At 41.4% G+C, this 27,231-nt stretch overlaps 1 protein-coding gene across 2 annotated transcripts in view; it reads right to left on the reverse strand.

The window, feature by feature from the left end:
• Window positions 1-4,788: 4,788 nt before the first annotated feature.
• The window catches only part of PAPD7 (PAP associated domain containing 7), a 46,075-nt gene continuing 23,632 nt past the window's right edge, over window positions 4,789-27,231 (reverse strand). Inside the window, exons 10-11 of one of the 2 annotated variants that reach the window (XM_010153431.1) lie at window positions 18,413-18,571; window positions 6,858-7,037 (exon numbers count right to left, since the gene is read on the reverse strand). In XM_010153431.1, the coding sequence (XP_010151733.1) occupies window positions 6,858-7,037; window positions 18,413-18,571 (339 nt within the window). Of the gene's footprint in view, window positions 7,038-18,412; window positions 18,572-27,231 lie in introns of both variants that reach the window. The other variant, XM_010153439.1, reaches the window with a different exon arrangement.

Genomic DNA, 27,231 nt, shown 5'->3' on the forward strand with positions numbered 1-27,231 from the left:
CGGAGTTAAACCACGACAACATGTCACAATTCCCGTTCTGCTAGGAAAGTTATTTTATATTTCAAGTCCAGATCATTAAGATCTTTAGATTTTGCTTCCTTTTTCTTTGTGGAAATTTCCTTTTCTATAGACCCACTCCTGATGAACATGCTATTCTCTCTGAGTTCTACGATGCAAAGTTAGGGACAGCTCTGACCTACACAGATGTGATCATTTATTTAAAGTGAAACTTGGGCAGATTCCAAACCTTACCTCTAAAAAAATCCTTTTCGTAATGCTTTCAGCTCCATCAGTGCTGCTTTACTATCTTTCAGTGTGAGTAATCCACCTACTGCTGTATATGGAATAAATCTGCAAACAAGCAGATTGCAATGATCAAGTACTTCCGTGATGAATCTATGCACCTCTCATCAGGAAGAAAAGGTGAAGGACTTAACATTTTTGAGTATGTTGCTGATGTCCTACACAAACCACTACTCCTGCACATCTTCATTGTCTTACCATTGCAAATACAAGTTGACTGAAATCAGAAGAGAAAATATATGTTTATCAACAACAATAATAATAATACAGAGAAGATACAAATAAAAAATGCATTTTAGTCAGGAAGATTTATTGATTTGCTTATTGATCAGTAATTGTGTTTGGGGATTGCCAGGTATTAACAATTTCAGAAGTCAGTATGTTCTTAACTGTCTCAACCTGTTTGTCCTAGAATTTCCAGAACCATTTTATCAAGTGCAGGACAAAGAAAAAAAAAAAAAAAAAAAAAGATCAATTCCTGCCCGACTTCCATGCCCATTAAAACATTTCATAAACCCACAGAGATGAATTAAAAATCAAAAAATAGGGTTTGTTTTTGTGGTATCATAGAAAAATGTAGATTAGGAGGAGCCCTACAGCGGTCATATGGCCCAAACTCCTGGTCAAGAACTGCAGCTCTGCTCTGGCCATCTGCAGAAGGCTACACGTACATGAACGACTAACAGATTAATCTTATTCTCTGTTCCTCGGTCTCCTGATTTCCCTGAGAGAACAGAGGATCTGATGATCTCACCCATGACCATCCAGTAAGCGGTACTCAGATTGTCTGTTTTCACCTGGACAGGCAATTCCTGACAAGGGTGAGATGTCACCTACCTGTCTGGACTCTGCAAATGAGCCAGATGCACCAAACAGGGGTGGATGGAACTCATCAGAAGATTCAGCTTTTCCTGTCTGGAAAGGAAGAGCAAGAAACAAAGAATTTTCTTGCAAACATTTTCTGAACAGAACACCCTCCAAGGGGATCAAAGTTCTCACTGATGGGAAGTGGTAACTTTGGCACAGAGGTTATGGACTTCCAGTTTACACACCACTTGCATCCTCTCACACAGAAAATCCTGCAATAGGAGCTCCTGAATCCTGCCTGGTTTAGGTTTAAAAATGAGTCTCAGTGAAGCATTTCTTTGGAGCCCATTTTTCAGTCAGACAGTAAATCAACCTGTTGTTCAATTCCCATAAGCTACTGAAGCAGCCAACAGTTTGCTGCACAGCTAAGAATTCACAGCGGGAAAACACATGACATTGGTGGGGAAGGGGAAAGCAGCCAGGGTTGGATGAGATGCCCTTTGCACCCACAATCCCAGCATGAGAGGCAGCGGCACGAAGGCCGCTAGCAATAACAGCGGAACATTTTCCTGATCCCCAGCGTAAGCACGTGTACCGACAGTATGAGCACGCAGGTGGGCTATTCCCTGAAGGAAAAAAAATCCCTCCGCTCATAGTTTCTTTTTTCTGCTCATGCAACAATCCCTCGATAAAAAAGGCTTATTAGAAAAGGCAAATGTTTGGAGAACTGATTTGAAATAAAGGCTGCTGCACCACGGAAAACATCCTCTGCCACAACTTCTGCAGTAGCGTAACACAGGAAACAGCTTCAGGCAGCAACTGTGGGTGTTTCAGGTACAAAGATGCCCTACAAGAGGCATCCCTGCCATCCTTTCACCAAAACACAGCCGTAGCCTCTGACCATTTCCTTAACCAATCGTAGCAAATGTACAGCTGATCTTCTACTGAGAACCCTTGGTTAAAAGGTTAAAAACATTCTAACAGGTCTATTGCAGACACAGGCTGTCCACAGGTTTCCTTAAGCGATCTCCCGCTGCCAAGAACAACTGAAGGGCTCCTGTCCTCCAGAATAGGCAAGGCACCTCCAGGACTGAAACTTAGGCGGTGCTGGAAGTAATACAAGTTAATATCCTGGTTGAAAAGAAAGCCTAAATCCATCTGAAGATGATTTTGGGAAAGGTTGGATGCAGCCGTCCTCTGGCCATGAAGCAGAAATGGTGAACGGTTGAGTAAACGCTCAGTGTTGTCATTCTGACCTCATTTTCTGCTACGGGTGAATTGAAGTCAACCCCCACCCGTGCTGGGGCTGAATACTGGGGTTTATTTACAAACCAACAAGATCAGAGCTTTTATCTCAGGGGATTATTTCACACACTGACCCACTCGCTCCCAAGGGTCTCGGCTCCCTTCCCAGCAGGGAGGCACGCTGCTGGCGCACAAAGGTCAGGCAGAAAGCCGCGTCCCTTCACGCTGTACAGCTACCCCCGGTTACCGGCCCGAGGCAGTGTCAGCCAAGGTCCCGGGGCATCCCCTCGTGTTTTTCTCCACGCACCTTCCTCATGTCCAGGATCTTTCTTCTCAGGCTTCCCTTCTTTCTAAGGCCACTTCCAAAATCCTTCTTCTTGGCACTACCTTTCAGAACACTACAAGCCCAAATCAAAACGTGCAGAAGGTACAAGACCTGATCAGCAACCCCCGCCCCCCCACATCGATGGCTCTGTCACGACTCTTAATTGGAGAATTCAGGACGCAACTTTGGTTTAGTCCAGGCGTTATTAGATTGATACCCACGCTGCATGGGCAGCAGCCAGCAAGTAAAAGGCTGCTTGTCCTTGATAGCTCAAGTTGGCACGTTCACCCACACCCCCCCTCCCCGAGTTAGCTGCTGCCTGTTAGCATTCATGATTCAAGCTTTTCTTTTTCCCCACAAATGATGCCGAGGTCATACAGCTTGAAGGGATACTGTACTCCAACGCTGCTCTTTGGCAGACTGCTGCTATGCCCATGCTCCAGATGCTGTCCCGCAGCTGTTCCCGTGGAAACACAACCAAACCAGCCACACAGTACCAGCAGCCACACTTCTGTCTTCTTACCCTGCCTCAGGGCATGAGGGAATGGAGTTCATAGACTCACAGACTGTTTTGGGTTGGAAGGGACCTTAAAGATAATCTAGTTCCAACCCCACTGCCATGGGCAGGGACACCTTCCACTAGACCAGGTTGCTCAAAGCCTCATCCAGCCTGGCCTTGAACACTTCCAGGGGTGGGGCATCCACAGCTTCTCTGGGCAACCTGTCCCAGTGCCTCACCACCCTTTCCGTGAAGAACTTCTTCCTGATATCTAATCTAAACCTCCCCACTTTCAATTTAAACCCATTACCCCTTGTCCTGTCACTACAGACCCTTGTAAAAAGTCCCCTCCAGCTTCCTTGTAGCCCCTTCAGGTACTGGAAGGTGCAATAAGGTCTGCCCGGAGCCTTCTCTTCTCCAGGCTGAGCAAGCCCAACTCTCAGCCTTTCATCATAGGAAAGTTACAGTTCAGTTGCAGGGAGTTACAGGGAAAGTCCCACACAAGGCCACCACTGACATCTCTTGGGAATGGCAGGATAGCAACTGAGCTCCTCCTGCGATGTACTTAATGTGGGTCCTGTTCAACCACCCAACTTGCAGTCTCCTCCTTCCACATCTGAAGTCCATGGCTCATTTTCGCCTAGGAGCAGCGTCCACAATAGTCAGCAGAGCTGTGAAACAGGCCAGGGGGATACCAGAGATTGTCACACCACCAGGGTTCAAAGGAAGAAGCAAAACTCCTAACGTACTAAAAGGAAACTATTTGATAAACAGTTGGGCAGAATCTGTGGGAAGAATAAAGCAAAATCATCATCTGGACAAGGAAAGGTGAAGTCCAGGAAAACTGAAGTTCCAAGACCAACGCTGCTCGCACTGAATCTTTGCGTCCACAGAGGTTGCGTATCCTTGTCAGCCATGTCCCACTGACAGATCTGGACAGGAAATAAAATATTATCCCAACTCTTGCTGAGTGCTTATCATTTTCCCTTCTCACCACATCTGCTTCTCTCCAGCGGATACTCACTAAGGCTAACCAAGTACCACAGCCCTCCCCGGTTCCAAATCCCCAGCCCCATATTAATGTATTAAGAATACTTCCCTTCCCTGGAGCTGACAGGCTGGAAGGAACTCGTGTAAACAACTCAATTTCTGAAATCTTGCATTTGAGTCAGTTATTGACGTTTCAGGGTCCTCTCAGAGGGTTAGTAGACATCAACAAGACAGACAAGGTACGGCCAGTAATTCAGGGGGCTGCAAACTGGACAAAGATTTTGAAAGGAATTTAGAAACTACAGGGAGGGACTGAAAAATTATATGGAAAGTTAAGGTATCCCAAGAGATAAGGTAGTCTCCTCTTCTACGAATACCACTGGCAGGTACCTCCAGCTCCTTTGCCCTCCCATTACCAAGGGATCAAATCCACAACTAGAAAACCAGCAGCCACGTTGATTACTCCCTTTAGGAACACATCAGCCACGTTTGCGGAGGGCGTCCATCCGCAATTTGCCAAGCTCACAAAGCAGATGCTCAGAGCGCACACCAAACAGCAGGACGATGTCGAGGAATACTTCATCCGTCAGGTTTCCCATAAAAATGTACAGAAGAGTGACTGGTCTCCAAAGTTTATTAAAAATCAAAGAATAGAAAACTTTACATAAAAATATGTCAATTTTAGCTTCCACATAGTTGTCCACACAAAAAATTTAAACATGATTTCTTTTAAACCTGTAGCACATAACCACAGTGATCGCCAGGCCAATTTATTTGGTTCACCATGACTGAAGTGTTACATGATACCACTTTTCGGATGAGTTTTGCTTTAAAATGGGCGCTAGCGTAAGACACCAACTGAAGCCTCGGCGGGCTCTTTAAATGGAGTTAGGCTCAATATTGCTAGTGTGTGAAGACCAAGCAGTACAGGCTCCTGTAACAGCCCTTAGATATTATTTATGGATCAGCTCACAATTTTTAAAACTTTGTAAATTGTGATGAGTCTGGAGCATTAAGACAAACTTTTTGCAAACAGATAGGCGCTACTCTACGTTGGAATGTTGCCCTCTCTCCCCTCAAGGACCTGTTTGTGTCCGACAGATTCAGTAACAACACGAACTACTTCTGCTTCAAAGGCATACAGCGTATTAAAAAGCTTCATGCTTGACACCTCATTTTAACACTCGGATATCAGTTTTAAAACCTTCTCTACCTGTACACTGTATAGATGTCCTGTTAACGGGATTCTTCAGCTTTCTCTGCTAGTGGACTTACAACTGATCTGCAGTTTTCTGTACAGCTTCGGAACGCTCATTAAAAAAAAGGGGAAGTCAGAGGGCGCGAGATGTGACCTACTCCCAGGACAACTGTGGTGCTTTAAAAACTCAGGGTTAGGCAGGATGTACATTTTTCAAAAAGTTAAAGACAGTGTTTGTCATGGCAATACACACTTGCATAGTATACCTGTATGCATCTGTAAATTAAGTGCCAGCCACTCATACTGTGTACAACACCGGGCTGTGCTCTCCTGCAATACATTAAAAGATACTTCTCGTAACGCTTAGAGCAGCTGAAGTACTTTTTATATATTTGCTCTTAACAGAACTAATGCATACTGCTATACAGATTCCTCAATGGAATCAACATATTTCCTTTCTCCACATTCCTTAAGCCGGGTACCTCTGTTTAATAACGTTGTTCGAACCCAAACGTTAACAGGTTACATCACTAAAATGCAAAAAAACCCAAAAAAGCTGTGAACTACACGCCTTGAAATTTCATGTCAGGACTCGAGCCAACCGTTTTCCCCCTCCCTCTCAAAAGTTTTACTTCTGGTACTACAAACGCTGGATTTGTTGTCTAGTTAAAGGAATAAAATTAAAACTCATCGGTCAGAGCGAGACGACTGATAAGAGGCCAGACAATGAGCTAAAAAACACAGGGTCAAAATGCTTTGGAGCTTAATACCTTCTTAAAACCGTAAGCCAAATTGCGCTTTCATTGTGAATCAAGAAGCCTCAAGTATTACCCCAAACGTCATGTTTGTAACACTGCTCAGACAACCTGCCAAAACTATGAACCCAACTTAGATAATGCAACCTGGGAAAGGATCTGTAAATTAAAAAACCTCTTCCCCTTAAATATAACTTATGTGACAATATGAAATTAAATTAAAAATTCCAAGTTATTGCACAAATTATATTTCCAATATTTACAGAGAAAAAAATTCTGAACCTTGAAACAAAACCAGGAGAGCAGCAAATTTACTTTTATGAATTCCCAACTCGATTTGCTGCAAGGAAAAAGAAGAATTCCACGGGGCTGAAGTTTCGTTCACTTCCAAAATAAAAAGAAAACAGAACCCACAGAGGAACAGATGCAGCCACAGCAAAAAAGCCACAGCCTTTGTAAATGTCCTTGCAGTTCCATGGTCAGAGCTGCTTCGGCACTGTATGAACCATTGTGGGAAGGCAGAAAACAAAACTTCCACATTTAATAAGGCTTCACAGATAAGCACAACTACTTCTTGAAGATGGACTGAACCACCACACAAAGAAACATGCAAAGAAGTCAGCTGCAGATATTTGGCAACACCAAGAAAACGATGTGCTGGGCGCTGGTCTCCATCCCTCAAGTCGAGTGGCACTCAGTTTGTCTGAGCAGGGAAGGTCATTTTGGCATCTGCCATTATCTGCTCAGGCTAATAGGCAAACTGTCCCTGTGTTTTTTTCTTCTCCATATATTACGATTGTACTGGTGGTGTCCCCGGTTACCAACTGGTTGCCTCATGCCTCCAGTGCTGACAGGGCTGTAGCTGTTGCCTTGGTTATGAGTTCCTTTCATGGAAAACTTCATTCCACTGTGCTGCTAAAAAAAAAAAAACCAAAACAAAACCACAAGGTAAGCACTCAGTTTAGGCATTCAAACAACTGAAACAAAGCACTTATTACCAGTGCTATTTCCTCAACATACAAGTAATTTCCACACAACACTGCTTGAAGCAACCGGTCTTCCCATGCTTGTCTAACTTTAGCTGTGCAAATCCAATGGCACTAACAGCTTCAGAAGTGTTTTCTGAAGTAAATATCCTGCAAATGAAATGGCATACGTGTCAAAGCATCCTTAAAACCCCCTGGATCTCACTGGGAAATAGCCTCACTACGCACCACCTTTAAAAAAAAAAAACAGAGACCTTCTGCATTAAATACTAATTGTAGTAGTTGTGTCTGTTTCAGAGGATCTTAGCAAGAGCATGACCAATTGAGACATTCAACTTCCAGAAACATCACGGATAACTAAGGGCATGATCATACGCGCCGATACATACAAAGCAGAAGTCTGCTCTGCCCATGACCTCACTCAGCTACAGGTAAACCAGCTATGGCTTGTAAGGAGCTTGTGAGTGAATCCTACCGGTCTGACCATAGGGCTACAACAGCTGCTAGACCATACCCCACAGCCAGACCAAGGCAAAACAATTAAATGGTCAGGAGCATAGCATGGCACTTCCTTAGGCGGGAAATCTCCAGTAACTCGGAACACAAACTGCCGAAAAGGTTTAGTGGCAGTCGGAGCACATCTACCACACCACAAGGTACTACAGGCATCCCTATCACTCAATGGCACACAGTATGTTACTCTGATGTGTATGTACTTAAGTGCAAGAGTTTCAGAAGATGAAACGGACTTCCTTTTCTGATGTCTGACAGCTGTAACGTCAAGACAAACGACTGACTGCCGTTAACAAAATCTAAGGCACCTCTTTGTCCGCCGTGAGTGCTCCAACAGGAATACCACACAGCGAACATGCGAGGCAACTGCTTAAAATACGAAATATCTGCAGCTGCTTTAGTAACTTTCTTCCCGAAGAAGCCTGCAGTAGAAAGAGATACAAGAACAGCAAGCCATCCTTAGAACTGTGTGCACAAATCCAAACCAGTCACTGAAGGTGTAATTCTATAAGCAACATTTTACTGTCAAATTATAACTAGAAGAGACAATGAGCATACAGAAAAACGAACTTGCGAAGACTAGTATTGAGGAATAATTGCAGTTAGCTGCAGGGTGGTAAAAACCCCTTAAACTTTTTTTTTTTTATTTCTCAAGTGTCCTACAGTGACCTAATCGACCTCCAACATGCAACTTCCAGACTCCCAAGACAGGCTACATGCTGTCGTCAGCCTACCAATGGTAACACCTTCAAGGACAAACAGAAAGAGGAAAAACAAGCTAAGAACCCTTCATTCTTAAGAGACACGACTGCCCAAACCTTATTTGTTAGCCTATGTTGCTAAAACATCTACTAGAAGGTTTTTGTGAAAGTCAATTACATGAAACTGAAAAAAACCCTAAAGATATGTTTTACATTTCTGGCAAGTGGTCCTTCAAGCAAGCACACCCTCTTGTCACGTTCTTGTGCAAAGTTTTCTAGTTCAGTAAGCGCACATCTGGCTCTCAATTATATAATCAGCCAATTAAGCATCTACATTAAAAGAGGTCAAAAATACTAAAAGTGATCCTTCAGCAGTCAAAACACTAAAACCAGCCAATCATTACAGTTACCCTTAACTATATGATAAAAAAAAAAAGGAAAAATTTAGTTTTGCTCCTGTACAACCGGAACAAAACTCTGACCAAGGAGCATACAGAAACTCAGCAAGCCTATTCTCAGCTGGAAATGTGAAAAAAAGTGCAGCTTCATCCTCAGTCTGATGATTCAACAAGAAAGTTGCTGGGGGCAGGAAGGTAGGTCACCACAAGATCAGACAAGCCCCACAGCAAGTATGATAATTAAACCTGTCTACCTGTATCCTAAAAGAAGTTATATCCCTGTCTTGTTCAAGCTGTTATCAAACTTGCAAAGATTAACTAATCGAGCTAGCTAGAAAGCGGTCTCTAGCTGGTCATGAAGTGTTTTGCTTCATGGTTTTTAGGCCATCAAGATAAAGACTGTCAAGCTACCAGAGCAGAATCTGAACCCATTTGTCTTATGACTCATTAGCTGAGAGCAGGTACTTAAGGAAGTTTACTCGAGGACCTCTGAAGTCAGAGACGATGCCTTTATGTTTACTAGTTCTCACCTAGGTACTGTTTGTTCAGAAAGCCATAAGCTTTTAGCATCGTGTGTCCTGTGCTATGGCATTTCACAGCTTAATGAGCACCATGTTTAATTTGAACCTACTCTCTGATGATTTTTCAGGTCCTGGAGTAATTAATCTCTTTTCATTCTGCTGTCTTTTCCATATACTGCTGATGACTACACAGACCTAGATCAAATACCCCTTCATTGTCTTCTCCAGGTCCAAGAATCAATCATTCTTCACACAGAGGCAATTCCGTATGTTTGACCACTCTTACCATCCCTTCCCTATTCTTCTTCCATTTGTATTATAACTTCCTTATGACGTAGGAGGCAAAATTGTACGCACTGTTCACAGTGGGGGATACACGTGGATTTTTACAGGATGTTTTTGTTTCTGCTCTTTATTCCCAACAACGTCAGAAATTTGGTTTGACACTCAATTCTCAGTAGGAAATCAAGAAAGCATTATCAAAGCAGTTTCCTGCAAAAAACACAAGATCTCATCTTCGCAAGACACCGCCAGCCCAGGGCCTACTACTCTCTACAAGTTTCAAGTACTTCCCTCCCTCCTGATGCATCACCCCTGAAGGCCCTTCTGCATCCCTCCTCAGTTGGCCCTGAAGGAGCTTGAGGAGACGAGCAAACCCCACTGCACTTCATCCACTGCCTTTCAGAGATTCGGCAGCAGGAGGCCCAGGGCAAACTCCTGCGGGGCTTTCCCGGTAAACTCCATTTACTGCAAAAATTGAATCTTTGTTTCCCATCTTTTAACTAGTTAGTGTTCACATGAGGACACACATCTTCCACTTAGTTTCAGAATCTGTGAGAAAGGACGTTTACTTCATTTCTTCTGGCAATCCCAAGAGGCTGTATCAAACAGCTTTCTCTTGCCCACACACTTCTGGGCATCCACACGGTCAGGGCACCCTTAATCACCGAGAAATGGAATGTCTGTAAGCAGCCAGCGGCTGGAGAGGGCTCAGATAATCCAAACCAAGCCTTTCACCTGTGATACGACAGTCAAATCTTTAGATGTTGTGACGACCTTAAATCCATTTCTCTTGATAGAATAATCTCCCATCATAGGGTTACTGATTCAACAACTGAATGCTAGAACTGATTCCTCTTTTGGCTGTTTTGGGTGGGTTTTTTTGGGGGGGGAGAGGTGGGGGTGTTATTTGGTTGGTTGTTTTTTTGATCTGATCTGTTGAATTTGATCCTCTGCAAATAAAAGCTGCTAGATCTGGAGGGAGAAGCTTAAAAAAAACAAAATCACATTTAAGATAAGATGAGACATATGGGGGAAGAGGTGGGGTGGAATTCTGTATCATATACCAAGTTAAAAGTTTCCTCATACTTTAACAGAAATTTAAAAAAAAGGATGTCCCTGGCTTTTCCCCTAAACAACAGAAATCTGGTAGTAACCAGATAACCAAGGTAACCAAATTTTTATTCTCAAATACTGGCAAGTTTACTATACAACACATCTGCCACTCGAAGACTGTTGTCATTCAAAAAGAAAGTTTGTATCAAAAAAATACATCACCTACACTTTGAAATATCACAAGTAACATAACAGAGCAGCAGTCTAAACATAAACAGGGTTTCTGAACTGTTTTGGTGTTTGGGTTTTTTATGCCCATTAGCATCTCTAAAGCAAGTAGAAAAAAAAGCAGAAGTGTTATGAAAATGAAGTATCAGTACTCTCAACTTTAAAAGGAAAGAGTATAGGTGCAGCAGTCAAAAATAATTGTTAAGGACCTAACAAAGCTAAACAAAAAGTTTTGGAAAGGCATAAGAGTTTATAAAGAACACATTTACTGTTTTATTGTCAAAATTACAGGATTAATGGCCATGAATCAATCTAGTCTGCAGTTGATCAGAAGTGTAATCAAACTCCTATACCTCAAAAACATTCCACAAGAAATTATAGTATTCAGAACTTTAACACACTATTAAAATTTTAAGCATCCCCTTAAATAATTTAATTTACATCCTCATAATACTTCACAGTTCTTTTAAATTTCTCACCATATTTCCAAATTCTGTATTTTAGGCTTGTAACAAAAAAAACAAACCACGAAGAACCCTTTTTTAAAGGATTTATATTTATTTTCCCACTGTCTGAGCATAACATCTGGAGATACATGTAAAAGGCAGTTTTTTAGTGTGAGTAAAGTTTAACTTCTTGTCCTTTATGACATAAAGTCACAGTTTTACATAGAAAAAATGGGAATGACCTAACCAACATTTTAGTAATTACTGCACAAACACTAAACCAAGTATTAGGCAATGGTTCAACCTAGCCTCATTACTTTCAACTAGCTAGCAGAATTCTACAAGATATCTGCACCAGCTACCTGGGAATACTCTTAACCCGGTAAGAGTTATACGTGATTTAGATTTCTGAGCCCAAGTATAGCAAAATCAAAATAAGTCCTTACGCAAGTTGTTTAAAACTGGGGAAATAAGGCCCAAAGCACTGCAAACACAGGCACTTCCCCTGTTTGGGACCTACTGCTCCTTTCACCTACAATGGACAAGATCTTGAGTCCTGAACAGATTGTATAAAGTAAGTCAAAACCCATTCTGCTCCCATTAAAAGGGGCAAACAGCATTTGTGCAACCAGCTGTGAGAGAAGCAAAGAATAATAAAAATAATCAACATGGAAGACTAGAAAGAGCTCAAAAGCACGAAAAGTTTTAGACGTTTCTTATCTTCTAACACTAGAGAACCAAAAGGGAGCAGGTTATATCGGTTCTTTGCATCTTAGTTTACTTTGTGTGGTAGCTCTGCCAGTAGCCTGTAACAAAAGGAAGCTTTGGGTTCTCTTCATGTTTAACAACAGTTTGGGCAACTATTAGTACGACCAGTTTAAAGATAAACTAGTATTTGAGAGACCAAAGGTCACAGTCCACAGAATGAGTGAGTGACAGCAGATGCTACCATCATAATCTGAACATATTTTGAACTATTTTATGGTAAAAAAGTAGAATCTGGCACACGAAATAAATACCCTTTCTGATCTTGTCACCAGTCAAGTTTCAAAAATAAGGGGCAAGTGTCAGAACAACACTACCAGAAGACAGAACTCATGCTGCAACTTTTGCTACTGTTGTGACATGGGCCATGAAGTGTTATCTGCAAAGTTGTCATTAAGGAGAACAAGAGATAATAGCATAAAGCTCACAGTTTTAGACCTTAAAGAGAAGTCTTACCTCACTGAGATTTCTCACCTTTTTATTTGGAGCATTATAAACAGCGAGGAGACCCAAAACACTTCCCAAATGATGTGCTGATATCAATCCAGTACATGCGAAAGTCAGCAGAGGAAATGTATACGTGAATATTCAAATCAATCTCAGTGTGGGAGCAACAATCTGATTACAGTGACGTTGGAAGATAAAGGTGTACTGAACAAACAAATATCAGGTACTATTTCTACACTTCCACAAGTATCTTTTGTTTGTGGTCGTTTTATTTACGTCCCTAGAAACTACTACGCAGACCTTGTGTCTTTCCTGCAACTCAAAAAAGCAAGCAACAAGATGGGCAGAGACTCTAATACAGTCAAAACCACCTAGGTTGGATGTTTATACCGAGACTTCTGGAGATCATTCAATCCAACCTGCTGTTGCAGAGAGAGTCAGATTAGGTTATCCAGTGTCTAGTCAAGCTGTGCCAGTTTCCATACACAGGAGGATATCACCACATACAGATGGTCCATATAAAGATATGACAATCTAAGATGAAAAAAGTCTTGAACACTGTTTTCAGCTGTACAGCCTCTGTAAAACTCAGATGCAGTTTTTTCTCCTCTCAATTCTTTAGGAAAGGAAATTAAAAAAATCATCATCTTTTCCTAATTTTGCAGGTATTAAACAAAACCAATGTTCTGTAATGCACAGAAGATGGGAGTCTGACATTTAGAATCTAAACCGTTTCCAAAGTAGACAGTAATATCCTCCTTCCTTCGCCCAAGAAAATGCATGGACACCAAAAAAGTATTGCACCGTAAATGAGAGTTCTAAATAAAAGGTAAGAAAAATGCCATCTGGCTGACTGAAGAAACCTTCAGTACCTAAAACCAGCTTAATAATGCCACTGAAGAAACAAAACAGGTTACTTCTAAATTGAAGTCAGCATACTAAAACCTCTGAAGCATCCCACTATACTAAAGGAATTTAGCATATTTGTATATCTGACTAGTTGATGACACCCACATTCTCAGAAATATTTGGTAGAGTTCAGCCTTGACCTGAATTAAAATGTATCTTTACAAATATATCTTTCATAGAAGTGAACTACACTTGACTTCCTGCACTCCTGTAGAAGAAACCCATTTTTGACTCAAGCCCCTGACCAACACTATTTGTTTCCAATGCTGCTAACTTCTGAGGAATCATTCCAGAGATCCTAGCAGTATCAGCATTACTAGTGTGATATTAACAATCATTCTGGTTAAGAGCAAACTCTGAAGCAAAGTATTTTAGCCAATGAAATGCCTGTAAAACAATATAAACAAGCAGTTGATATAAAGTTGGAGTGTCTGACCTTATACAGCTAAACACAAAAGAAACTGCAAAACAAAACTAGTACTACAAGCTTTAAGAGTTATTTAGACTGTGGGATTTCAGCACTGGCATTAAGGCTTCATTTCCTAGTTGTCCCCTGTGCTTCCCAACTGAGCCAGTCAATGCTGCCATGAAATTTTCAATGAATATATTCACAACTCATCTAAAATGTCTTTACTGGAGGTTTTCATAGGCACACTAGAAACCAGCACAGCAGACGGACTGGTGCTTACTGGTTTTGGGTACTTTTGAATTAGAAGACCACTCTTTGGGGACCAAGCAACATGAAGTTTCTTCTGCCTTCATCGCTGACTAAGTGACCAGAATTCCAAGAACGACCTGAACTAATTTAATCCCAAAACAGCAACAAGGAAAGTAGTCCTTTCTTCTCCATGGGAAGTCACCAAGCAATTTCCGACCTCTCCTTTCATCTGGACACGCATGCCAATATCTGATTTTGTGCTTATTGCAGCGGGCAGCACTGCTTTTAAACTATTCTGCTCTCCCAAGTGAGATTTCAAACTGCTTGTCAGCAAAGTAGAAGAATGATTACCTTGGAAAAACAATGATGATCCTGAAAAGCACAAAGAACTGTGTCAGGAGCTTATAATTAGTCCCTGAACTACCTAGAAATTCTCCAATTAATTATGCAGTACGTAAATAGAATTGGTAATCACACCAAAGCCATTTCCAAAAAGAAAGTACTAGGAAGGTCTAATGGCAGAAAATTTGCCTAGAAGGTTGCAAGTTGTTCAAAATACAACTGGTGCTCTTGACATCGGCATCTCCTGCTTTTGAGGGTAGCACTGGGCACCAAGGTACAGCTCCTAAGCTGAACTGAGGCAGAGAGTTGCCAAGGAATGAAGACACCATGCAAGTTAATCTCTTTCAAAGGTTTTGAAAGAACACTTACTGTTAAGAAAGAGGCTTGCACATGATCAAGTCTGTCAGGATAGGAGCCCTCTGAGCTAGTAGAACGTGTCCATTAAAACTTAAGTTACACCAACTGCAAAAGGAAAGCCATTGACCTAATCTCGCTCAGTTACGCTCCAGAAAGTTGCAGATGAAGAGACATTTAGAGTATTCTGGGTAGAATGATTTCATTTCCCGCTTCTTCATAATCCTTACCAAAAAAGTACATTTCACATTACACAGGCCTTTGGTAAACTGAATGCAGAAAAACCATCACCCAATTTCTGAACTGTACATAACAAGAAATTCCTCTAATTTAACTTGAATCTCAAAGGCACATCTTTGTCAAGCAAAAGCCACAGGAAAAAATCCCTACTTTAAACATGTAAGTATTGTACAAACTACTAAAAGCACAGTTGACAAGTATTGGGAAGGGCTGCCAAGCAACAGAAAGCCAGAAAAGTGCTACAAAGCAGTTTTCCAAGATTCGCGATTCCAACAGAGATCCAAAATTCATGCAACACATTGCCTCTTCACAACCGAGGCAAACACTCTGGATGCCAACTTGTTTGGTACAAAACAACCGCATGCCTCAAAACTGGATTTTTCTTTTGTGTAATTTTGATGAAGTTAAGCTCCAGGGCACCTCTTCAGAAAAGCAGGGATGTTAAGGAGAAGAATAAACTAGGTTAAGTTGGTACTTCAGATGAAGTTTAACTTGAAACAGTCCTCCAGTTTTAAACAAACATCAAAAGTTTCAGTACTCACATGCTAGCGTACAGTCTCAGTTGCAGACACTAAAATAGTGACACGTTGTTCTAACAGCTTCTCCCTAACAGAAAACATTTCCCGTGCAGATAAGCTGGTTTTGCATAGGTAAGATTCAGCAGTAAGGGAGAACAGGTAAAAGGGGGGGGAAGGAGGGGAGGAATCTGTGTAATCACTTAGAAGATTAAAACTAAAGGCATACCTCAAGATACAGAGGGGGCTTGGTAGATGCAGAGGTAGCTGGGGGGAGCATGTGGTAACAGCTTTGAAAGGTGGTGCCCCTTCTATGATAACCTGCCTTCAAGGAAACAACGGAATACCTGTGCTACGCAAAAGGAAAGTGGCGTGGTCTAAATGAAGAGAGGGAAAAACACTTCCGTGAAGCGCATAAAACAAGCACTCGTGTTGTAACCATGAAGAATTTGGGCATCAAGCTGTAACATGCCCTAACTCAATGCTGATAATCACTGAACACTGAAAATGCTGTCCAGATGAAATTTCTTCATTACTCATCCAAGACTTCCAACACTTAAAGCGCTACTTCATTCTTGTTATTCTGCAGTAAGTGGCAGTTACCACCTCAAGACGTATAAATCAAACCCACAAGCTGAATGAAAAGCATTCCCTTACATGCCAGGCTCAAAGTATTTTGATCAGCAACAGAGTCCAGCTGGAAGTCAGCAGTTAGTGGTATATTCCAAGAGCTGATACTAGAGACAACACTAGTTAACACCTTCATTCATAACCTGGATGATGTGAGAGAGTGACCCTCAGCACAGCTGCAGATGATACAACACTGGAAGGAGTGGCCGATACCACCCTTGGGAAGGAATAATCCCACATGCCAGTATTGGCACTGACCAGGTGGAAAGCAGCTTGTTATAAAACAACCAGAGATTCACAGTGCGGAGGTTGAACACGAGCCAGCAACATGCCCTTGCAAAGGAGGCCAACAGCATCCTGGGCTACATGAAGAAGAGTATCTCCAGCAGGTCAAGGGAGATGATCCTTTCCCCTCTACTCAGCACTGGCGAGGCCACACATGGAGTGCTGGGCCCAGGTCTGGGCTCCCCAGTAACAGGGAGACATGGACACACAGCAGTAAATCCAATGAAGATCCATGAAGATTAATGTTTAAGTCCCTTATTTGCCACACAAGGAAATAATGTCAGATTAAGTCATTTTAAGAAGAGAGCACCCAGGAAGAATCTTAAAAGTCTAACTAAGGAGAGGATGTAAAGATGGAGCCAGACTCTTCTCACTGATGCCCAGTAAAGGACAAGAGGCAATGGGCATAAGCTGAAATACAGAAAACACCATTCAAATTAGAGAAAACTTTTTCCCTGGAACAAATTGCCCAGAGCAGTTGGGGAGTGGCCATCCTTGGAGATACTCAAAATTCTGACTGGACAAGGCCTTGAGCAACCTGCTGTAGCTGACCCTGTTTTGGGCAGGAGGATTGAACTATGTGACTTCCAGAGGCCCCTTCCAACCTCAGTCATTCTGTGATACTGCAAAATACATGAACAATCTCAAAGAAGAAACTGAAGCAAACACATCTTGTGTCATGCCCAAAAGGCTGAGGAAGCACTGAATCAAATAAAAAAATGGTAAGGTCATTAAGTTGAAAATATCCTGGCCCTAGATTCCCAAGAACTGCAATAGGAGTGAGAGAAGGAAAACATAACATGACCAAAACTAGGTTTCAAAGAAACCAGGTCATTATTTTATCATAGGCAACCTACAACCCGCAGCTTGTATTAAAGCTTATGTGAGGCAGCTTTTTTCAGTAACAGTTTTAATAATTGAGATCGAGGGAACATTTTCCTACAGATAGGAGCACTGGAGCTGTAGGAAAAAGTGAGGATTTCTCTTCCCCTTGTACCAGAATGGATACATTAGCTCAAGTACTTCACTGCAGTTTAGTAACAGTTTCCCTGTACATTTAACTCACAGCACATTTAACCTCACATTCAATATTTTAGTAAGAATTCCTGTACGCAAGCCCATAAGTGATTTTATGTTCCCTGCCTTCAAAATGTTTTACAGAAAGTTACAAGTGTAGAATCACAGAATCATAGAATGGTTTGGGTTGGAAGGGACCTTAAAGACCATCTAGTTCCAACCCCCCTGCCATGGGCAAGGACACCTTCCACTACTAGACCAGGTTGCTCAAAGCCTCATCCAGCCTGGCCTTGAACACTTCCAGGGATGGGGCATCCACAGCTTCCCTGGGCAACCTGTTCCGGTGCCTCACCACCCTCTCCGTGAAGAACTTCTTCCTGATATCCAATCTAAACCTCTCTGCTTTCAATTTAAACCCGTTACCCCTTGTCCTGTCACTACAGGCCCTTGCAAAAAGTCCCCCCCCAGCTTCCCTGTAGGCCCCTTCGGGTACTGGAAGGTGCTATAAGGTCTCCAGATCTGCTCTAATAACTCAAAATCAAGACAACTACACAAGCCTAGACAGGTCAGTACTAGTTATTCAGATTCAAAAACTAGCTTACAGATACACCACCTACATGAAGTTTCTGTTTTAAGAACAGGAAGTTAAATAGCCTGAAGATATGAAAACAGCCCACTGGTAAGACACCAGAAGTCTCAAATACAACTTAAGGAGTCAGACATCTGACACTCCCTTCAACTTACTCCCCGGTGTCAGTGCACTGTGGAAGGGCTCTTCTATTCAGAGCTGCATCTCAAATGCTGAACCCCTTCCCACCCATCCTTCTCCCCACACTTCTGACACGGCAGACAAGTACCTTTATGATTACATGACGTTTAGTACAAGCTATATGAAGGCTATCTTCAGAGGATTTTAGACTGACAGTAGCACAGCGCAAATCTACACTTCCAATCTGATGACTTTCTCATGAAAACATCGCTCCATTTAGTTGGCTCATACCTGATTACTGGCGGCCATTATCAAGGTTCTCGTAGGCGCAGATTGGGGTTTACCACTTGGCATAGGCAATGTGGGTGGTAAACCGGCCATAAGCTGAGTCGGTGCTTGCAGACTGAACTGGTAAACATTAGGAGCTGTGCAAGGTGGTGTATCAGAATCCTTTTGGCAGAGAAAAAGGGGAAAAGAAAAGCAACTTTACAGAAAGTACAGTATATACAGGCTATGCATGTGAAAATGCACCCCAAATAGCATCTCACGTGAAAACTGTAAAATTTAATGATTTTTTTAATGGTAAAAAATAAAATACAAGCCAGCACTATGTTTATTTTACATATCTAGCAAAAGTGTAATTGAACCTGCATCAAGGAGACAACGTCAACAGGTCTATGGCAATCACAGGTCAGTTCCAGTCAGCACAACCTAAAGCCAAAGTTTTATCTCTACCAAATTTGAATTAAAAGATGGGTACTAAGGCTGGGGGGCGTGGGGGGGGGGGGGGAAACCACGAACAAGAACAGCAACGCTGTTAGTGATACAGAGGCTAGAATTTTAGGTGTCATGACATAATCAGTCCTCTGAACAGTGTTCTGGATTGTACTTATCCGTACGGCAAAGTTACTCACTGTAATTGTTACAAGTCTTCTCCCATTCTACCCAGCAACAGCAAAGTTAGGGCTCCACCTACCAAGAAACAAGGAGACGGTCTGCCAGTCAAGGCTAGTATATGTGCACCAGTCACTCGCTTCCCTACTAGTTGGGAGTTCCATTCCTCTCACTTTCCATCAGAAATCCAAGTGGTAATTTTTCAGGGGAAGCAAGATGGATGTGGGATTACAGCAAAAGGTACCATAATGGAACTGATGTTGCCAATTACTGTTGTTGTTGTTCCTCCCAGCCTGACCAACAGCAACTACAGATGCACCACGAGCAGTCACAGCAGCAAGACTGAGACACTGTGCCTGGAGCACTTCACAGGTGTTTATAGGAATTACTGAGGTCTGAAAACACCCAACTACCTGCCTCAGTTCTTAAACGACCGATTATTTTTTAAGTCAAGAAAGCCAAAAAGTAAGCTACAGCCTTTTAAAACAGCTTCAAACATGGATCTTGTAAAACTTATTTTTCAGCCACAACACAATGGCAACAGATACGTAGCCTTCCCTAGATTTTACTGCTGCTTTTTCCCTCGCCCTTAACTCCAATGTGTTCTGAACTTGAAAGCAATGGGGGGGGGGGGGGGGGGGAATCTATTCTTTATCCCAAACCAATAGAGATTTTTCCATTCCCAGCCATCTGGCTCAAAGTATAGCAAGAGATGGGGCTTGGCCAATTAGTAGTTTAGGAGTTACCATATTAAAAGGTATTACTGGCTCAGATCATCAAGGATCTTTATTGTTAAAGTAATTACTGAAATATTATATTGCGCTCGCTCTCTCTCTAAAGATTAATTACCTGGAAACTCTTCACTTAAACCAAGCAAACTTTAAATAGACCTCCAGCACTACTGCTTGCCCTCCTGTGGCCTCGCTTTCCAAATTAGATTCTTTGGTTAGAAAATAGGCTGTCCAGGAAAATATTTTCAAGAAAACAAACAAGAAAATGCTTTAAAGCTTTTCTTGGGGAAGGGAGGTGGTCATTTATGACAGAACTGTTGACAGTTGTGAACCCCAGCAGAAATGAACACCCACAGTAGAATATCCTCAATAAAACTGTCAGCTATTAGAACAATCACTCCTTTATTGGGTCCATATATAGTTGATTTACTGAAAAAAGTTCTAGTAGGAGAGCAGCTCCTTTCTCAGTCAACTAATGGTAAAAGCTACAGTATGACTTTGAGAAGCAGTTTCAGAAATTTGCATCATGGATTCACTAGAGACAGATCATACTGGTGACGAGAACCTGGGCAGAAACTTTAGCAATTTGTGAGATCGGGTGTTTACCATCTAATAAATATGTTCACAGTGGGCAACTACACATTGTAGCACTGATCAAAAATCGTAGCTCAGCTGCATGCACATGCAAAGCCGACTGCCTGGATGAGATGGCATTTTTCTCCTTTGCTCAATCTTACAGTATTAGCCATGGGAACAGGCTAAGGTGTCCACAAAGATGAAGTTGATATGTTCATAACTAAGTAGGTGGTAAAGTCAGATACAGGGGCAAGAACTTGGATTTTTAAGCTGAAGTTTCTTTAAATACTATTGGTCATGAAATTATTAAAAGTCTCATTAAAAAGAGGGAAAAATAAAGAGGAGGTAGTTGTGTTTGAATAGACAACTTCTGAGCATGCTCAGAAGTAACCATGAGCAGGCAGATGGGAGGGAAAAAGGGGATCTTACTGTCAATCCAAACCAATGCATTATCTTCCGTGATGCAACCTTCACAAACCTGACCAAAGAACAGTTTTAGTCTCTCCACTCAAAGAATCTCCCCTTTCTTTTCTGCTTAGATACAATTAGACATCCTGAAAATTCATGTACCTAACCCAGGTGGGACACTTCCCCTTTATAGGATTTCTTAGGGTTTTGTGCAACAGAAAGTTAACTCCAGCATGGAAGCAGCAGCAGATGGAAAAGGGAGTCATATGGTTTAACTGAAACTAGATAAATTTCAGCATAAGGAAGCTTGTGTTGATTTATTTTAATTCTGTAGTATGTTCTTCTATCTCAACGTTAACCAACAATACACCTCTTGCACAAGTAGACTGTATCTCCCCCTCCTGTGGCAACCCTGGATTGCTAACGGGATTACTGTATATAGCTGATATGCTGCCTTCTCACCAGCATCAAAATCCTTTTGTGAAGAGCATCACATTTCTGACTCACATTGAAAGTTTAACCTCAGCAGACAGAAAATTGAGCGTAATGTGAACAAAGCTGATTTTCCACAAGCACTGCCAACACTGAGGGATTAAGTCTTACTCAGTCTTCTTGGCAGGATTAAGTGTAATATGCAAACTTGAAGCATAGAGAGAAGCTTGGAATACCTACAAGTAAGTAAATGCATACAGGTAATACTGACACTTTCAATCCATGTCTGGAAGACAAAAGCTCTGACCCTCACTGGGGTCACACGGTAAAAAGAATGTAAAATAAAGGCAGTAAGATCCCGCAATCAATTTTTGCAACTAATCTGGGATAAAGCTACAACTACTGCACTGCAAGCCAAGGTAAATTCTCCATCTCTAGAATACTACTATTACTACGAATGGCAACCATACAAAGTCACTTACCCCGTAAGGAAAACTTCTAAAGAGATGCTTTTGGAAATAAAGAGAGACTGCCAGATATAGGTTTATCCCACTGGGAAGTTCCCATTTTAAAAATATTACGCTCTAAACCAGTTTCAACTTCTCAAGCAAGAACTTCATCCCTGGAAGAAAGATTTCTACTATTCACAGCCTTGATTACTGACAACTCTCTTTAATTTACCCTTTACCCTTTGGAAAGAAGATAAAGTATGGAAGAGACCCAGAAACTCAAGAGTTATTAACGAACTCCCACCTAACTCCAAATTTTGCTTGAAAAATAGGACACCCTAGCCTTCTGTCTAGACAGAAACAGTGAAACACTGCAGTCACATGAAAAATAAAAAGAGCTGAAGCAATCCCCTCACAGGGGTAATCTCCATGATTCTAAATGTATGAAGAAGTGGTGTCTTCTGCTCTGTTTCATGATATAGTCAGTTGAGAAGATTCAATTGACTGGCAATAGGTACAATTTTAAAGCTTTCCATTTCCAAGACAATATTTTTTGAAGCTGGAGTGGCTTAGGAAGATTAATTCACAATCCCAGCCTGTTTAAGTTTTGTCCCAGTGGTAAGAGAGTCTAACTATCCTAGAAGTCAGTATTCAGAAATCAAAACTTAAACAATACAAGTTTTTTGCTAATGTGACAGATTTGGGTTCTTACACCCCATGCCACACACACACACACACACCCGAACACACTACAGAGGTCTTGGCAAAATAGTTCTCAGTTCAATTCTGCAATTAAGCATTTCTCTCTTTCCAACAACATTCAGGAGCTGGAAGCTGAGAGAGAACAATGACCACTTCAGTACTGTGTTCCATCTTTAAAAGCTAAGAACTGAAAAGAGTGAGAAAATTGGTGTTTATAGTTAACCCTTTACACTATACAGATTTATTGTGCTCCTTTCCACTCTTACAATTAAAGCGATTTAACAGATAACTGCTGCCAGTTACTCCTTTTGCCTCTTCTCCTATTCTGGTTTCTCTGTTACACTTGTATTAACATCTGACATTACGATGAGCCAATTCATGAAGGTAAGCCACATAAACAGTAATCCCCTTTTTACTATAGCTTCACCTTCTGAATCAGCTCACCACAGGATTAGGTGAACACCAGGGCAGAAAGCAGGAGCAGCTAGTGAACTGAACCTTCCCCAGCAAGAACATCTACCTACAGGATTGGCTTAGTAAAAGCGTAAAAACCACACTCCCTGGAACATAAAGCAACACCAGAAAACCAAACACTGCAGTTTGGAGCCATGTGCAGGAACAGCACTCTCTGGCTTGAATAGTTTTAGCCCCAGTGTACTTAACTCTGCTTGATAAATTAATATGCTTCCAAGGTGATTTCATGGATTACACCCCTGCCATCTCACTTCTTCCACACCAGCTTGTGCCATTTCCCTTTTTGGTAAGTGGAGCCACAACTTTAACTATGGTGTAAATAAGGTAGAATTGAGATGAAAAGAACTTCTACTTCTATGGGAGGTCACAGGGCAGAGAATTTGCATCAATACAGTAGTAGCACCATTTCCAGTTGCCAACCTATAAACACAAAACAATCTTAAAGGAGACACAATTGGTTGATTTTTCTGCATTTAGGTCAACTGCATTACATAAGGCAAATATCTTGGTCATTGTGCTTACAGCAGGGGAAAAGTGAAAGAAAAGACATGGGATACGCAAGCAAACTGAAAAATATGCATCCTCCAAAAGCATTAGTGTTCATTTTACAGAAAGACAACTTAAAAGGTAACCTAATTAGTATCTATAAAGATTAAATACAAGCACTTTAACCTCACCTCATTCTATCCTGCCAGGCCTGACTGTGAGCTTGTTCCATGTTTTATCAATACTCACTGTATTTCAGATAAGCTATCTTAAATAAAAAAGGTCCCATAAGTTTGTAATTTCAAATTTCCTTTGTTACCCCTAATACTTTTGTTTCACAGGCCTTCAACTGGTCTGTGTTGTTAAGAGTATGGCAATATTTCAAGTTTGTGTTTTTCAAGTCAAGCACTAAACTGTAGGACTCACTATGCAAGCTGAACACATACCACACTAGAATACTGAATTTAGGTTTTCTTCCATCCTAAAATGGCTTAGGTACCTCTTTTTTTTTCCAGGGGAGAGAATGTTAAGATACAGCCTGAATACAACTAGCCTTTGGCATCAGAAAGTAGCCTGAGCTTGACTTTTATAAAACTATGTTTCTCTCCTTACTTCACTGCTGTAATAGCAGTAAAAAACAGTTTTACTTGCTGATTTACACATTCCTTCTGCACCTTTTGTGGTCAGAATAACTTGTTACTAAATAATTTTATAGTTTTGTATTCAGAATTGTGCCTCCTGCAGCTTTGCAGAAATTTATTCTTACTTGAAGCGGACACAGGTAGAAGACTGCTCAAGCAACTGAGACAGAAGAACTGAAGGAGAGCATGAGACAGTACAAAACAGCACATGGTCAGAGATACGAGTTAAAAAAAAAAAAAAAATCACACACATGTGGGACTACACAGCCAAAGAGGAAAGCAGCCCTGGAAAAAACTGTTCCCCTGTGGTCCACAGAAACTGTCAGTAATCTGCACAGACAGAACAAGAGTAAAGAGTAGAGTTTTAAAAGATCTGGGGATTAAATCCTTAAATGTCCCAAGTCAAATGTTAATCAAATACTTTTCCCTGTAACAGCAGGTTGTGCCTGTGTGCTCAGGGTTGCCCACTATGTTATTTGGAGACAAGCTGGCTGCAAGTCAGCACTTAGTCTTTAAAGAAAGATGTAAGAGTACTTGCCTCTATTTGTTCAGGAAGGGGAAAAGAGCAAGATAGAATCTGCATTCTTCTACAAAAAGATGATCAACTATCCACAGACATTGCTGAATTGTTACTTTGGTTAGGATATGAGAGTATCTGTTTAACTCTTGCTTTCAGACAAATCCCTTCTCCCTCCTCTCCCTACACACAGAATTTCAACTGGAACTGTACAGATTAATCAGTCATTAAGACAGGTTTAACAAGACTAGAAGAAGAGCTGTTAGAGTAACTATGCTGAAGGGTCTGTCCCTCTACTACAGATAAGCACATGAATACACCTTCAAATGTAATCACTTTTTTTAAAAGCAACATTTATCAGAACAGGGTTTGTCATCTACTCTATCACCTCTATCTGTGAACAGGGAAGTCCAACAGTTCCTGCTAACAGGCTGAAATCACAGTCTCTGACTAATAGGAAGGAAGGGGAGATGGTTATAACTTCAGTAGGCATATGGACTTCAAGTACTCAGCTACAGTTACTGCAGAGCAATGTAACAGTTCCCAGGTCAGTGTGGATCTTCTATACATTCAGCAATTATCAGTCATTTCTATACTACTCCCATGACTCAAGGATCCAGGCAGAGTACTGACTACATAACCTTTGAAGAGAGCGAAAGACACGTCCCATGAAACACTAAGGCACTGCTCGGCATATTCCCTAGCTGACAGGGCCAGAACTGTGGGCAGATCAAGCACTGACATTCTGAAGAAAGGTTGTTGTAAAGCCTGAACAGCAATGGCTAGAGCTAAAATTTCAGCAACAGTCTGAAAGAACATACTGTAAACACTAAAAAGTTAAACAGAGGCAAGGATTGCCTTCTCCCCCAAATCAGACTACACAGGTACCTGTTCACTGAAACTTCTACCATCTTAACATGACTGCATGGCCTTGAGAAGTCAAAGCTCTTCACAAGATAATCTTGTCGTAGAAGCCCAAAGAACATTGCCACCAGAAACAGGGATAAGGTGTCTAAAATTTCTTAGACACAAACTTATAACAGACAACTTGGACATCCTGTGCTGGACTGTATGAGATTATATATACATCGGGTAAAAGAGCTTTAAAACCCTTCTATGAGTCATTACATCTGTTACTGATAAGCAGGTGTGTCACAAAATGCTACGATTTATTTGGCGTAACAGGATCAAAACTGCAGAGCATGCTTAGTTGCAGGAATTATACCAGACCAAAATGAGACTGCAAAAACAAACCTAGGATTATTTTTTACTTGGCTGAGACTGTTGATCAGGCAGTTATTCTCCAGCAATACTCTGGGACTTCCTGAGCTAATAAAGAAGCAGCTTTACACAATGCTTAAGCAACAAGAAATTCTGGTCACCAGTTACAGAGTGCATGTCCAGAACAAAAAAAGGACCCAGGAAAAAAAAAAAAAAAAGACATTTTCAAAAGGAATTTCATTACTGCTTAAGTTCTATACCTAACATCTGCAACTAACCAGAGCAGGCACGCAGCTGGAGGGGAACATAGCTCATTTCATCTGGTTTCAGATTCTTATAACAATCATTTAACTCAGTATGACAGGTAAAGTGAGATTTGCTAATGCCAGAGGCTTATTCTCTATTGTGGAACAGTTTGACTCTTGCTCCCATAGAGCAAAAACTCACGCACTTTGTGCTGCCCCTGATGGCAAAGATTTTTATAAAGCATCTTCCATTTTTCACTCCAACATTTGTTGGATCATGTGGGAATGCGTAGTGTTTTGCAACTTACCTTTTGGCATGAGTAAGTGAAGAATACACGCTGCCTTTTTGTCAGGGCAGCACACGGTATTTTAAAAACCTGCACAGCAGAATAATTCATTGATAACAGACTTACTACACAGATCAGTTTGATAGTGAACAGAAACCAGAAAAAGAGATATGTGCAGTTGAATATGGTCTGATGATCAGATTCCTTGTACCCATGAGTTTATTTCCATGCGTCCCTTGGTTTGTTCCTGTTCACTAATCTTTGTATTCTTCACAGAGCTAACAGGGCTGGAACTACAGTACTCTATTTAGCAAGGAACTACATTAGAAGTGCCAGTGAGAGAGTCAGAGCTCTGTAGTGACACAAACCCATAAACTGAACAGCTATCTCACCAATAGTGATACCAGAGGAGAGATCTCTCCTCTACAGCCCTTGATCTGAAATATACTTGTCCTTACCAAAGCTTTCTTTTGTGACTAAGATTTCACCGTTTGCTGAGACACTTAAAGACAGCAGAACTAGAGATTCATCACCCTGGTTGTGCTAGCATAAGGCATTTTGTAAATAGCTTTGCTGCCTTGGAAAATCCATAAAAGGACACTTTTTGTGCCAATTATGACTTAGTCTCATTAGATCCAGTTCTTAGTTTGGGACTCTGTAAACAATGGCCCAGAAATGTGTTCCCCTGGCAATCTAGTGCTGGACACAAAGAGATGAAAGCAATCATCCTCCTGAATTTGAGGCAGTGTACTGAGGAAAAGCATACACATCTAAAATATATGGGGAAAGAGAAGGCTGCCCTTGAATAAGGCACTTCTCTTGTTCCTCAGTGGCAAACAAGTTCTCATCTTCTGAAGGTTACCATGAGTATAGTCCCCAAAGGAAGGAAAGTAGTAGCAGGAAAAAGAGTAGCAACTTCAAGCTCTTCTATCCCTATACTTCCGTTTTTCTGAGTATGTACAAAAGCTGAGAGGCTGATTTCTCAATTCTAGTTCTGGACAACCTGCTACTTTTTGTGTTCTGTTCTGACACCTATTCTCCTGCTGC

This window comes from Eurypyga helias, unplaced genomic scaffold, assembly GCF_000690775.1.
Source record: "Eurypyga helias isolate BGI_N326 unplaced genomic scaffold, ASM69077v1 scaffold20400, whole genome shotgun sequence".
Taxonomy (NCBI): Eukaryota; Metazoa; Chordata; class Aves; order Eurypygiformes; family Eurypygidae; genus Eurypyga; species Eurypyga helias.